The sequence below is a fragment of the Lissotriton vulgaris genome, chromosome 10 (assembly GCF_964263255.1).
Source record: "Lissotriton vulgaris chromosome 10, aLisVul1.2, whole genome shotgun sequence".
In the NCBI taxonomy this organism is placed as follows: domain Eukaryota; kingdom Metazoa; phylum Chordata; class Amphibia; order Caudata; family Salamandridae; genus Lissotriton; species Lissotriton vulgaris.
In genome coordinates this window covers 174060148-174072871 of record NC_141698.1, presented here as the reverse complement: position 1 = coordinate 174072871, position 12724 = coordinate 174060148, and the positions used below count along the sequence as shown (strand labels likewise).

At 46.3% G+C, this 12724-nt stretch overlaps 1 protein-coding gene across 1 annotated transcript in view; it reads right to left on the bottom strand.

The window, feature by feature from the left end:
- MOSMO (modulator of smoothened) overlaps positions 1-12724 on the bottom strand; it is a 159086-nt gene that overhangs the window by 52941 nt on the left and 93421 nt on the right. The window contains exon 2 of the mRNA XM_086940819.1: positions 2187-2399. Coding sequence (XP_086796945.1) covers positions 2187-2399 — 213 coding nt within the window. The remainder of the gene's footprint in view (positions 1-2186; positions 2400-12724) is intronic.

Genomic DNA, 12724 nt, shown 5'->3' with positions numbered 1-12724 from the left:
TCAAAAATGTATAGGTTTGCTAGGTTTCTCTTTCTCTGGGTGCCTGCTGAGCTAGGGTTCATAATCCACAGCTAGGTACTTTACAAAAAAAAAAAAAAGGGTTGGTTTTCCCTGTAAAAATGTGGAGTATCCACATTGCATTTTGGGCGGTGTCCTGTCGCGGGGACTAGGCCTACCCACACAAGTGAGGCACCATTTTTATTGGGAGACTTAGGGAAACACAGAATCATAGAGCATCTGTTATTACCTATTGACTTTCGATGCATTTCTACCTTCCAAATGTAAGAATGTGTAAAAAAAGAAGTCACTTTGAAAAATGTCCATTAATTCAAATGCTAGTATGGGTACCCACAATATCAGATGTGCAAATAGCGGTTTCTAAACTCTATATTTTGTTCCCATCGTTTTTGAAATTGCTTTCCATCTACAAACTGTTTGAAAACTTTAAAGTTTACATTTTACTCATTTATATACACTTCATTAATCTGTTATTTCATTTTCTAAGCAGTTGCGGATCCCATGAGTAGGCGTCGCAGACACTCCGGTGTCACCAGGACACAGGTTAAGAACCACTGCTCTAGTCAACCAAACTTGGGACAACTTTCCCCCATTTGGAGACCAAACCAACGTCAGTTGAACACTCCACTGCTCGATCAATACACTTACTTCGCCCCCATGTATTTAGTAGTAGAGATCAACATATTAGCACTCAACAAAAAAACCCCAAGGTAAACTGAGAAATATAAGTAGATGAGAGTGAAAATGCCCTGGAGGCTCATACCCACGAGTGGATAGTGCTTTCTATATTTGAAAAGTGTGGTAACTGAGCCTGGACATCCATAATTTCCATGGAAACAGATTCAATCACGAGCTACTCAAAGGCCCTTCATTCTTCCGTAGTTAAAGTGAAGAATGTATGGCCACAAGAACACAGAGTGGTCACAGTGACTCCTACTTTCCGCCTGAGCTTCATGGGAAGAGCTTTTCAATCATCATGATACGTGTTACCCCAGAGACGTTGGATGAAATCCAAGTGGATGGATAGAGTGGTAACTAGGTGATGGTAACAGGAAGCAGAGACCACCTCTCTACATGTCATTTTGGGCATAGTTTTGCATCTCAGGCCCTTCAACCACTAGTAAATGGCATAGGGTCTAATTAGAATTAGTTCAACGGATTCAAACCAAGTGCTCCAAAATTCATTGGGTAGTCTCACAAATGCCCAAGACTGGAAATAATGTAATGAAAGATCGAGATAGCCACCCTAACAGTGCACCTTAAGGTTGGTTGCATGCTCCTGTTCAAGCTTGCAAAGCATTTTTTTTTGGTTCTTCCTAGAACTAACGCCCTGGTGCATTTAAGATTGCTCCATGGATGCCAGCTGTAGTCTTCACACTCCCAACTGCATGCAGATGAGTGGGAGTCCAAGGATAATTGGGTTTAATGTTGAGAGGTAACATATGAGGGTGTAGGACTTCTGGGATGGTGATGTCAGGGTCTGGTCATGTGAGATATCAGAGGGTGTGTCTGGTGCGTGCTTGCATTGTGACATGATGCAGTGTATAGGATATTAATGTGGTGCGTGGGGTTGGAGTCTATGCAGTGTATGTGATGGAATCTATAGGGTGTTTAGGGAGGAGATGGAGTAGGAGTAGGTGAACAGGGGTGCTGAGTGTGTGAGGTGGGAAGATGTGCGTTGGTGGTAAGGTGGAGGCACAACGAGGGTGAGCGAGTATGCGATTTGGGGAGAGGATACCATATCAAAAGTGGAAGAAAAAGAGAAAGGGAAAAAAGAACACAATTATTCAGTGGCCTACTACCCGAGTAGCCTGAGCTATCTGCCCTAACCGAAGCACTCCTGCAACTCTCTCCAGACAACCCCTACAAGGTGAGGGATCAGCATCTTGAGCCCCTTCCTACTCATAAGCAGGGGATGGGAACAATTCACAAATATGCATAGAGTCAAAAGTACAAAAGCAACTAAAATCTGAAAACACGTTTGGAGGTCATATGCAAAAGAGGACATATTATATAGACGGTCAATCAGAACCTATATCTATCAAAATAATGAGCACTAAAAGTAATTGCATAAACACAATGTGCAATGTAAACTCTTCCACACCTTCAGCCTAATATTTAGTCAAAAGCAAATGAGAAGAGTCAAACATCAATTTGAATAGACTTACTTCCAGTAAATGCTATCCAGCGAGCATATTTAGTCGCCTCTCTTCGCCAGTGGGAGGCCACTAGCAATCCACATGTAACAGTCAATGAAATAATGCCAAGAATAATGAAAAATAGTGTTGTGACCCATTCCGGGGGAAGCCGGGGTGGGATACAAGTCCGGTCACGTCCATGAATAGTTTGACACTGTCGCACAAGGCCAACCGTGAGGGCACCTGCAAAAATCAAATATATAATTATTAGTACAATTATATTCAAGTAAAAGTAGGTCACAAATACAAGTGTTATTTATTTGATAAAAACAAACTGGCTGCAAAGCATTTCTATTCCTTGCCAACCATTCTAAAACTTTGTTAAGCAGTTGAGCACTTTAATACAATCGTTTTAGACCTCCATATGCCAGATCCAGTTACTGGTCGTGGTAATGTGATACTGTGAGAAGATGAGAATGGCAAACTGTGTCACTATCTTACTACAGGAAATTAATGTCCAGAGATTGTGGATTTTCATTTGAAGTTATAGGTCTTCAGCCAACGTAAACTAGGATCGCCTAAGAAAAAAATCCCCCTTCTCATATAACCTCAGCATATCTTAACAAGCATTAGCATAGATAATAGGTCTCGCCCTTTGGAACCTTATAATTGGTGAGCCATGCAGCACATTATCCTGGGTGCTAGGAAGGAAGGAAACACACACACACACACACACACACACGCCTGACTCCCTCCCCCCCCCCCCCCCCCCCGTCCCCCAAATGTCGGGCTTTCGTTCTAGTTAATCAACAGTGGAAATGCAATTTATGCCCAGGTAGGGCAAGTCTGCAACTTAAAGGAATTTAAATCATGCCTTCACTAACTGCACTAGACGGCGAAGCAATGAAAACAAACCTATACTGATTAATGACAGGAGTGGCATGATGCATGTTACTGGATTCTTTTCGCAGCTTTTTTTTCTGAAATGTGCAAGTATATACAGGTTGAATTTGTCTTATTCTTTGTAATTGCAACATGATTCCTGTAGTTTTGAATTGCGTTTAATAGTCTGTATTAACCAGGTTTTACCACGTCCAGTGCCTAGGAGGCCAAAGACGCTCTTTTCAATGTTTGGTGTGCCATGGAGGAGTACTTAATGAATTAAAACCACCTAATGAGTCACAAAACCTAAAATAATTGAATAAAAATAATCTAATCATCATGAACTACCTTCCGGAGAAAGCCTTGAGCACATGAGCTAATGGTGCATTTGAAAACAACATCAATGCATTATATAAAAAGTATATGTTATGTTATAAAAAGTGTACGCCTATGATAGAGGTAGTGGCTTTGACAGTCTTTTTTAGTGAAGTTATTCAGCAGCTTGGCTGTGCAGCACTGCTAATGGTTAGGACAAAAGTGCAGTAAGCACGTGCTGCATCACAGTTCTTTTTTTATGATGAGTGGGAGGGAAAGAAGCAATCCAGGCAAGAGTACAGTGAGAGGGATTAAGAAGCAAAGCCAAGGAGAGGAGAAAAAAAGGCTATGATACAGCTAGTGCTGGCAGTGTCATACAACTTTTTTCCATATGGTGGGTGGGGGTCAACACAGACAATAGGTGGGAGGGTGGTAGGAAACAAGTAACAGATAAAGAAAAAGTGGAAGGGAAGATGCAACTAAGGAGAAAAGCAACGCTAGGGATGGAGGAGGGGGAGGCTGATGGTGGCTGATGTGTGTGCCTGGTGGAAGCGTGCAGTGACGGCTGGTGGTGTGTGTGCCTGGTGGAAGCGTGCAGTGACGGCTGGAGGTGTGTGTGTGTGTGCCTGGTGGAAGCGTGCACCGACGGCTGGTGGTGTGTGTGTGTGTGTGTGCCTGGTGGAAGCGTGCAGCGACAGCTGGTGGTGTGTGTGCCTGGTGGAAGCGTGCAGTGACGGCTGGTGGTGTGTGTGTGTGTGTGCCTGGTGGAAGCGTGCACCGACGGCTGGTGGTGTGTGTGCGCCTGGTGGAAGCGTGCACAGACGACTGATGGTGTGTGTGCCTGGTGGAAGCAGGAGCATTCACAGTGATAGAAGACACAAATGAAACTGACGAAAAGGAGGGGAAGAAGGGAGGGGGGAGTGCGAGCAGAGGAGCATGATTCCCAGCTACAAGACACAAATTAAGCTGAGCAGGAGGGAGGTGGAAAAGGGAGGGGTGCAAGCAGAGGAGCCCGATTACAGCGATAAAAACAGATGGCAGCTGTGCACGAGCTCGTGAAAGCAAGCTATAGGCCAGCAAAAGCCTCCGGTGGCACTTTTAAAAGCCACTTGCTAAATGTCTCGAAGAGAGAGCATGCACGGTCTCAGGCGAGACCTAAAAAGGGGCAAGGTCGAATAAAGGGGATATTGAGGAAGGCAACAGCTAGGTGGCTCAGTTGGCTGCGCGTCTGTAGAACAGGTCAGTGAGCAATGTGAACATAACATAGCAACTAGGAGGTGCTTTATCAAGAGAGTATTTGCAGCAGCAGGACATTAGGGGAAACGCCTAATGCAAGTAGCAGAGCAGAGAATAGAAAGAAAAATATTACTTAGCTCGTAAAAAAAAAAAAAAAAAAAAATATGAAAAGGACAAATTGCTTATCCACACTTTCAGAAAGTGGGGTAATCACAAAAGGCACACTTGAGCCATTCTATACAGTTCAGCTGTGTTTTTTCTCACATGTATGGCAGCTGTTTGCCTGCTGAGCATGGCCAGACACTTCTATAATCAAAAGAGACACTCTGCCTAAGGATTTCTTTATAAAGTGCTATACGTCAATGATATATACAAAGCAGTCCTGAACAGGGTACTCTTCCCATTTAGAATACAAAAAAACTTGTGAGTTAGGGATATCCTATTTATTATGATTTTTTCATCAACATAGTAGAAAAAACAAACAATAAATGTCCACAAACTCTACAACCTTCCTAAGCCGCACACACACAATCTTTCAAACAATCAGGCAAACACTGACTCAGGCATACTCATACATTGAGACAGATCGCAATATATCAAATGGTGCCAAACACAATCATGTAATCCAACATGAGGTTCACATCAATAGAAAAATCAGACAGTATTGGATGATATGGAAAACCCAAGATCAGTTGGTTGCGCACTGATACAGTCCATAGTCTTTTTTTTTCAGGGGACAAATGCCAACAAAAGGAGGCACAAGAGCTCCAGCGCGAGTTTCTGTGTCAGACCCACATTGGGTTCACACCTTCTTCAGGGAGACAGGTTCATGTGCGAGCAAAGGAAATAGGATTTTGTTAGACGGGAAACCTGAGGGTCGGCCGATCGTACGGATGGGTAACCCCCCCCCACAGATGGACACCACACAAAGATAGGTTCTCAACACTTTTATCAGTATTCTTAGGCAGGTTATCGTAACGATACAGAAAGAGCAGGATACTGGGATCCCTGCAATTCTAGTCTCTGTCGGAAGGGGGTAGTGGGACAGTCTCGGTACCGGTCTGGTACGGGGGTATCGGGTGGACAGCTCTCAATCCTCGAGCTGGAGAGTTCTCTGGTAGGGGCCGAGGCAGCGCCAGCAGGCCTTCAAGGATGGTTCACGAAGATGAGCCGCGGCAGCGCCAGCAGGCCTTCAAGGATGGTTCACGAAGATGAGCCGCGGCAGCGCCAGCAGGCCTTCAAGGATGGTTCACGAAGATGAGCCGCGGCAGCGCCAGCAGGCCTTCAAGGATGAGTTTGTCTCGGTGTCTCTCAACTCCAGGATACAACTGCCTTCCTGCTCTGGAGCTGCCCCAGTTATAGGTCTGGCGCCCTTTGATGTCCGGACCCTCGCACTTGGAGGTCGGGGGGTCTGGGATGAGGGAGTCCAGACACCCAGCAGGGGGGTGGAGCCAGCGTCCAGGGAGGCCGGGGGCGATCGAAACCAGGCGGATGGGGGACCCTCGAAACTCCTCCTCCCATTGACTCGCCAAGTGGTCTCTTTACCCCCTGGGTGGATGGTGGTGCCTCGATGTCGGGGCTTGGCTGGGCCTGAGGCTGAGGTCGGCCCAAGGCCACGAGGCCTGGTCGTGGAGGGTTCAAGATGGCGGCAAGGCCGGAGACGGTGGTCCGGGAAAAGGGTACGGGCCAGCCGAGAAGGTTGCGGATAGGAGTTTGAGTTCCTTTGGGGAAGAGCTGGGGGCGGCCCGGAGGGGCGGAAGGTGCGGCTCTTGTCCGGGGAACAGGGGTAACGGTAGTCCAGGACCCGCCATGCGGGAGGGGTCAGACCACGCCACGAGGCCGGGTCCAACAGATTTGCCTATGAAAACAAATACAGTATAAACATGGACATACAGATAGATCAGGGTGCAAGTATTTAATGCATCCCTATCCAGTCTCACAAAAAGAAGGGGGGTACCCGTGTGGCGGACAATAAAACCAGGATTATTTCTTTTTGACCAGTGAAAGCGCACACTCAAGAGAAATAAGAAGATAAGGAGATGAGAGGGATAAGTGAAAGCCAGTGGACCACTGGCGAGAGAAAGATTATCACCAAAAGGCCCTTAAGATTGGCAGATGAGCCGATCACAGAAGTGTTCAAAGATAGACGTGATAACAAGCAAAAACACCCATGATCTAGTTAACGAAAGACTCGGAGTGAAAAGAAAGAAAAGGGGTTGCGGAAAATGGCAAGCATTACAAAGAAGGCCCCAAGGCCTACTGTACATGGGTTAGATAGCCAGGACACTGGCCCAAATCATTGGAAGGCAGACAGCGTAATTAAATAAAAGAGTATATGATGAATAAAAGGCTACAAGTGTGGCCAGTGGGAGGATTTATCTATGGAGAAACATATAAAAAAAAGAAGAATGCAACATTCAAAAGTTAGCAGCCACAGAAGCATGAGGACAGAGTAGGCACAAGGTATATTGCTGTGGGACAGGAAAGTAGCTGCTTACCCGGAGGATAGTGGGCACAGCTGGTTCTTCATGAAAAGAGAAGCATAATGCTGAACACAGTTCTACGTGATATGCGGCATCGAAAGGGTGTCCAATGCAAATAAGCTTTGGTGCCAAAATTTGAAAAAAGACATGGCAATAAATAAAATAAAAAATAAACAAAACGAAAACACAACCAGAAAAGAAGTGGCCAATAGTCAGAGTAGCTAAAGCGGTCTATCAATGGAGTTATGACAACAAACGATTAAACAACGGCAATGCCTAAAGTGACATGAGAATATTTTGGGGTACAAAAGGAACACTTGCCGAAAGGAAAGAAATCCTCAGCAGTGTAGGGTTGACAAAGGGTGAGGACCAACAGTATGAACAACAGAAATAGACAAGGCATCAGCTGCACCAAGGCAGCATGGTGACGAGGATATGGGCTGCCACTGTATACAAAAAGAGAATGATAGTAGGAGACTCGTACAGTGCAAAAGGCATATACGCGCACAGACAATGATATAAAATCGGCCCACCAATGGTGCCAAAGTAGGAGATTGCGAGGGCGTTAAAGATAAAAATGCGGCTGCGACGAGGGGTGTTACATTGAGTAGAGGATCAGGCGGTGCAAAAAAAACATCCGGGCAGGGTAACAGAGTGCCACACCCGAGATGCAACGGGAACAGAGTTTAAATATTTAGCGCTGGGCGGAAGCCAGATAAATAAGAAGATGGACTATAGAGTTGCTCCTCCTCCTAGATTAACTAACAAAATAAACAGAGGACAACAAGAAAAGAAACAAAGCGGGCAAAAATGGGGGCCATGATAAAATGGTATAGAAAATTACATATGCAGTGGTCGAGGCCAATACCCCATAACATAAACCGGGGATGAAAACAAAAGGCATGAACAAAAAATAAGTTAGGGAACATGGGGGGTGGGAATAGTTTATTCACTCAATGAGCAACAGTGGTGTAAAGAAAATGGGAGAGTCCGAGCAGACTACAGCAAGACCAGAAAAGGTGGTGGGTCAGGGAGATAATTTTAAAATGGCATTCTCCAAAGGGAGAGATTAATTCAAGCCCTTTTCTTTAGTATTTAGGGTGAAAATCCAGAAAACCTCTTTTCCAGCATACGGAGGTAAGCTCTCTACCTGAACTTTTTCCAGAATAGTCTACCCAAGGTATGTGCAGCCTCTATCCAGTGGCTGACCAGCGGAGCCGTGTGTTTAGATAGTCTAATGTTTGACTTCTGTTCTCCAATTCTCTTTCTGCATTCCTGCCCTGTCTCGCCCCCATAGGACAAGTTATAGGGACATAGATTTATATAAGACAATGTTTGAGGTGTGGCAGTGGCTCATTTCAGAAAATAAGACTGTTCTTACATTAACCCGTATGTTGTCACTTACCAGGGCATGCGGGCATGCCTGGCATGATCCGCATCGGTGGTTGCCTTTAACAGGTTCGCTTCCAGTAATGGATTTCTGACATAAGGAGTTGGGTTCAGAGCTCTTGGCTCTTACCAGGAAGTTACATAGATTTGTATTCCTCTTGAAGGCAAACAATGGTTTGGGCAGCTTTTGTTCATAGCTATCAATGTTGATTAAGTGCCATTGTGAGTTTACAATCGGTCGAACCGTGCGATTGAAATTTGAGTGCTTGGTAACGCATACAAGCTTGTCACTCTTTTCATTGTGCTTGGGTTTGAACATGGCATCACAATCATAGTATCTTGATCGTTTTAATCTCGTTTAATGAGTCTGGTAGGGTAACCTCTCAGAGTTTTTCCTTTAGAATTTCTGCTCTGTTTCAAAAAGTCACCCATTTTGGTGGAACCCCCACGAAGGCGGAGAAACTGGCAGAAGGGCAAGCCGTCCTTCTGGCAATGAGAGTGGAAAATGCTGTATTGCAGTAGAGTATTTCTAGCAGTGGGTTTGGGATACAAAGAGACCAATAGGTGGGACTCCTGATACTCAATCCAGACATCAAGGAATTCCAATTTGGTATTGCTAGAGTGGACCGTGAATTTCAGGTTATGATCGGCTGAATTTATCCAAAGGGTGAATTCATTGAGTGTCTCTGGATCGCCCTTCCAGATGAAGAGGTCATCAATGAATCGCGAGCAAGTTTGAACATTCTCAAAGAAAGGGGCCATCTCGTTGTAGGTGTTACGAGCCTCGAAGTGTCCCTTATATAGATAGACAGGCTATACTTGGGGCACAGGTAAAGCCCATGCTAACCCCCTGGATTTGTTGGTAGTAAGAGCTAATGAATTCAAAGAAGTTTTCTACAAGTAAAACTTCAAGGCATTGAAGGATAAAGGGCGAGTTGGTTATCGAAGGGGCCGCCTCAAGAATTTCTTCAAGGACTTTCCTGGCCTCCACTTGGGGGATGTTGGTGTATAAGGATTTCAAGTCCATGGTAACCAGTAACTCACTTTCACTGTTGTACGGAAGGTTTTCAATCTGAGATAAAATCACCCGTATCCTTCACATATGAGGTAGGTTGTACACCAGAGGTTTAAGGAAATGGTCAATGTATTTAGACAATGGCTCTGTGGCTGCTCCAATGGTGGAGACAACAGGTCTAAGAGGCGGGTCGACCACATCTTTGTGGGTTTTTGGGACCCCATATATGAATTTGGCCTTTTCACTTCACTTTAGTTATAAATGGGTGTATGAAAACTTTCTTGGGAAAAGTTTATTTTTACTTGCATCATAACCACAATTATGTGGATACTGTAAATGACCGGGGAGTTCTGAAACCAAGGATGAGGGTGCATGCCAAATATTTTAAGCATTAACAGAGCTCAAACCCGATCATATATATTTACAGTGTACTCCGTATAAAATACGGAACTGACGACAGCAAAAGATTTTTGAAGCAGTCAATACGTGCCCTGTCATTAGGAAAATGTTGCTAAAATTTGGACAAGCAAAAGCACAGCATGGAGCCCTTTGATTAACATGCTCATTCTGAGCTCAGGAGTATAGTTACTCATCCAATGATGAGGTATTCTGGGATCTTGGAAAGCATATGTAAAAGCCTACTGGCTTTTAAAGGTGGGTTGTTTTTACTACACCACATGTTTAAGCCTATAAACTGGTATATGAATATATGGAGTCAGATATTCCTTTAAATTTCTGGTGTTGGTCACCCCCTTTGGCAAAACTGGAAGGTCGAAGATTTGCTAAACCCCTTCAGCTGAGCCGGATGGGTTTAGCAGTCTGTCAGGCTCTTTTAAATCAAATAAATGTATTAAAAAATGCATATATGCACATACCCTGGGGGCTTTTAGGTCAACCCTATTTTGCCACTGCTCTGTTAGATTATCATTCATATTCGGGCTAAGACAGGCACAGTAAATCAAAGTGACTGCAATTGGCTTGATCGCATGTTCACATCTCCTGAAAATAATGTGCTACAGTGCATGAGATTGTGGGCCAGTTATTTTGCCATTTTCCCTTGTAGATCCCTTACCATTGCTTTACTTCGTTCTGCTGCCGTCTTTTTGGAAACACCTGCCTTAACATTTACCATTAGTGCAAGGTTAGCTCAAAAGGCAGCTCAGTAAGTTACTTAATTTTTGCATTTAGACCTCTGCATACAAAATTTAAAACGTTTTTTGGAGCAATTTAGAAATCGAGCTAAGTGGGGAATGAAAGGAGTGTTCGTACACAGCTCATTAGTTAAGTGCCTCTGCAAGGTCTCCGAGCAACCACTGAGGCAGTAAGTCTGAGGGATCTCTACCGAAAGACTGGTGCTTTGCTGAACTAATGGCTTTCAGACAAACCTTCAGTTGATGAATTGGGAAGACAACATGTCCAGGCTTGTGCAAAGCTTGCAAACTCACTCGATGCTTTGGGTTCCGGGATTCTGGTGAGTGGACTGAAACGAAGCAGTTGACAAACGTCTCACTGGAAGTATATGAGCTTTCATCTTTTGTTTTCGGCGTACCAAGCAAAAAAGTGGTACTATTGCATTAGGACATTTACTAATCGGACTGGAGAGCAGTTTTGGAAAACAGTACGTCAGAATCTAGAAAAGAGAAAAAACAGGGGCCTTCTTTCCAGAGAATTCACGGTCATTGATCTTAGCATTATTCCGAATATTATACTTTTTTGAGCCAGAAATGTAATCCATTGTCGACGGCTGAATTTAATCCACTGATTGACGGCTAAATTATTAATTTCTTGAATTCTAGTCAGGCAATGTGATTAAATTGGTGACCACTAATCATCGAAAAACAAAAATTGATGTTGGAGACCCCAAGATGCATCAATACATCCACTTACAGCCCACCCTTCCCCTCTGTCCCCAGCAAATGCGGACTGCTCCTGGTAACTGAAAGGAGGCCCAAGCCAGTGTTCATCTTTGCCCACCAACCCAGCCACTCACACAACAAGCATTTACAATGCAACGGTCTCGCCTTTGCAAAAGTTAGAGCTATTGGCATTGTAAATGACAACATTTGTATTTGTGTGTTGGTTTTGAAAACAGATAAATGGCATTGGTATTTACAATACCAATAGCTTAATCTCTTGCAAATGCGAGACCTATTGCATTTGCACCCACACACAGAGCCACACACACAAAGCCACCCAGAGCCAGAATCACACCCCCACCCAGAGCCACACCCAGAGCCATACCCCAAACCAGACCCCCAGACAAAGCCACACCCCCACCCAGAGCCCCACACCTCCAACCAGAGCCACACCCCCACCCAGAGCCACACATAGAGCCCCACACACACACACAGCGGAGCCCCACACACACAGCGGAGCCCCACACACACACACAGACCCGCCCCCCCACCCACACAGCCCCACACACACAGACACGCCCGCCCACAGACACCCACACAGCCCCGCCCATAGACACCCACACAGCCCCGCCCACACCCACACAGAGCCCTGCCCACACACCCACCACCCACCCCCGCCAACACACACACACCCCCGCCCACACACAACCACACACACACACACAACCACACACACACACACAACCACACACCCACACACACAACCACACAACCACACACCCACACACACACCCACACACACACCCACACCCCCGCCCACACACACACCCACACCCCCGCCCACACACACACCCACACCCCCGCCCACACACACACCCACACACACACCCACACCCCCACCCACACCCCCGCCCACACCCACACCCCCGCCCACACACACACACCCACACCCACACCCACACCCCCGCCCACACACACACCCACACCCACACCCCCGCCCACACACACACACACCCACACCCCCGCCCACACACACACACCCACACCCCTGCCCCCACACCCCCCCTGCCCCCACACCCCCCTACACACACACACCCCCGCCCACACACACACACACACACCCCCGCCCAAACACACACACACACACACCCCCGCCCACACACACACACCCACACCCCCGCCCACACACACACCCCCACACCCCCGCCCACACACACACACCCACACCCCTGCCCCCACACACAACCCTGCCCCCACACCCCCCCCTGCCCCCACACACACCCCTGCCCCCACACCCCCCCCTGCCCCCACACACACACACCCCCCCTGCCCCCACACCCCCCCTGCCCCCACACACACCCTGCCCCCACACACACCCCTGCCCCCACACCC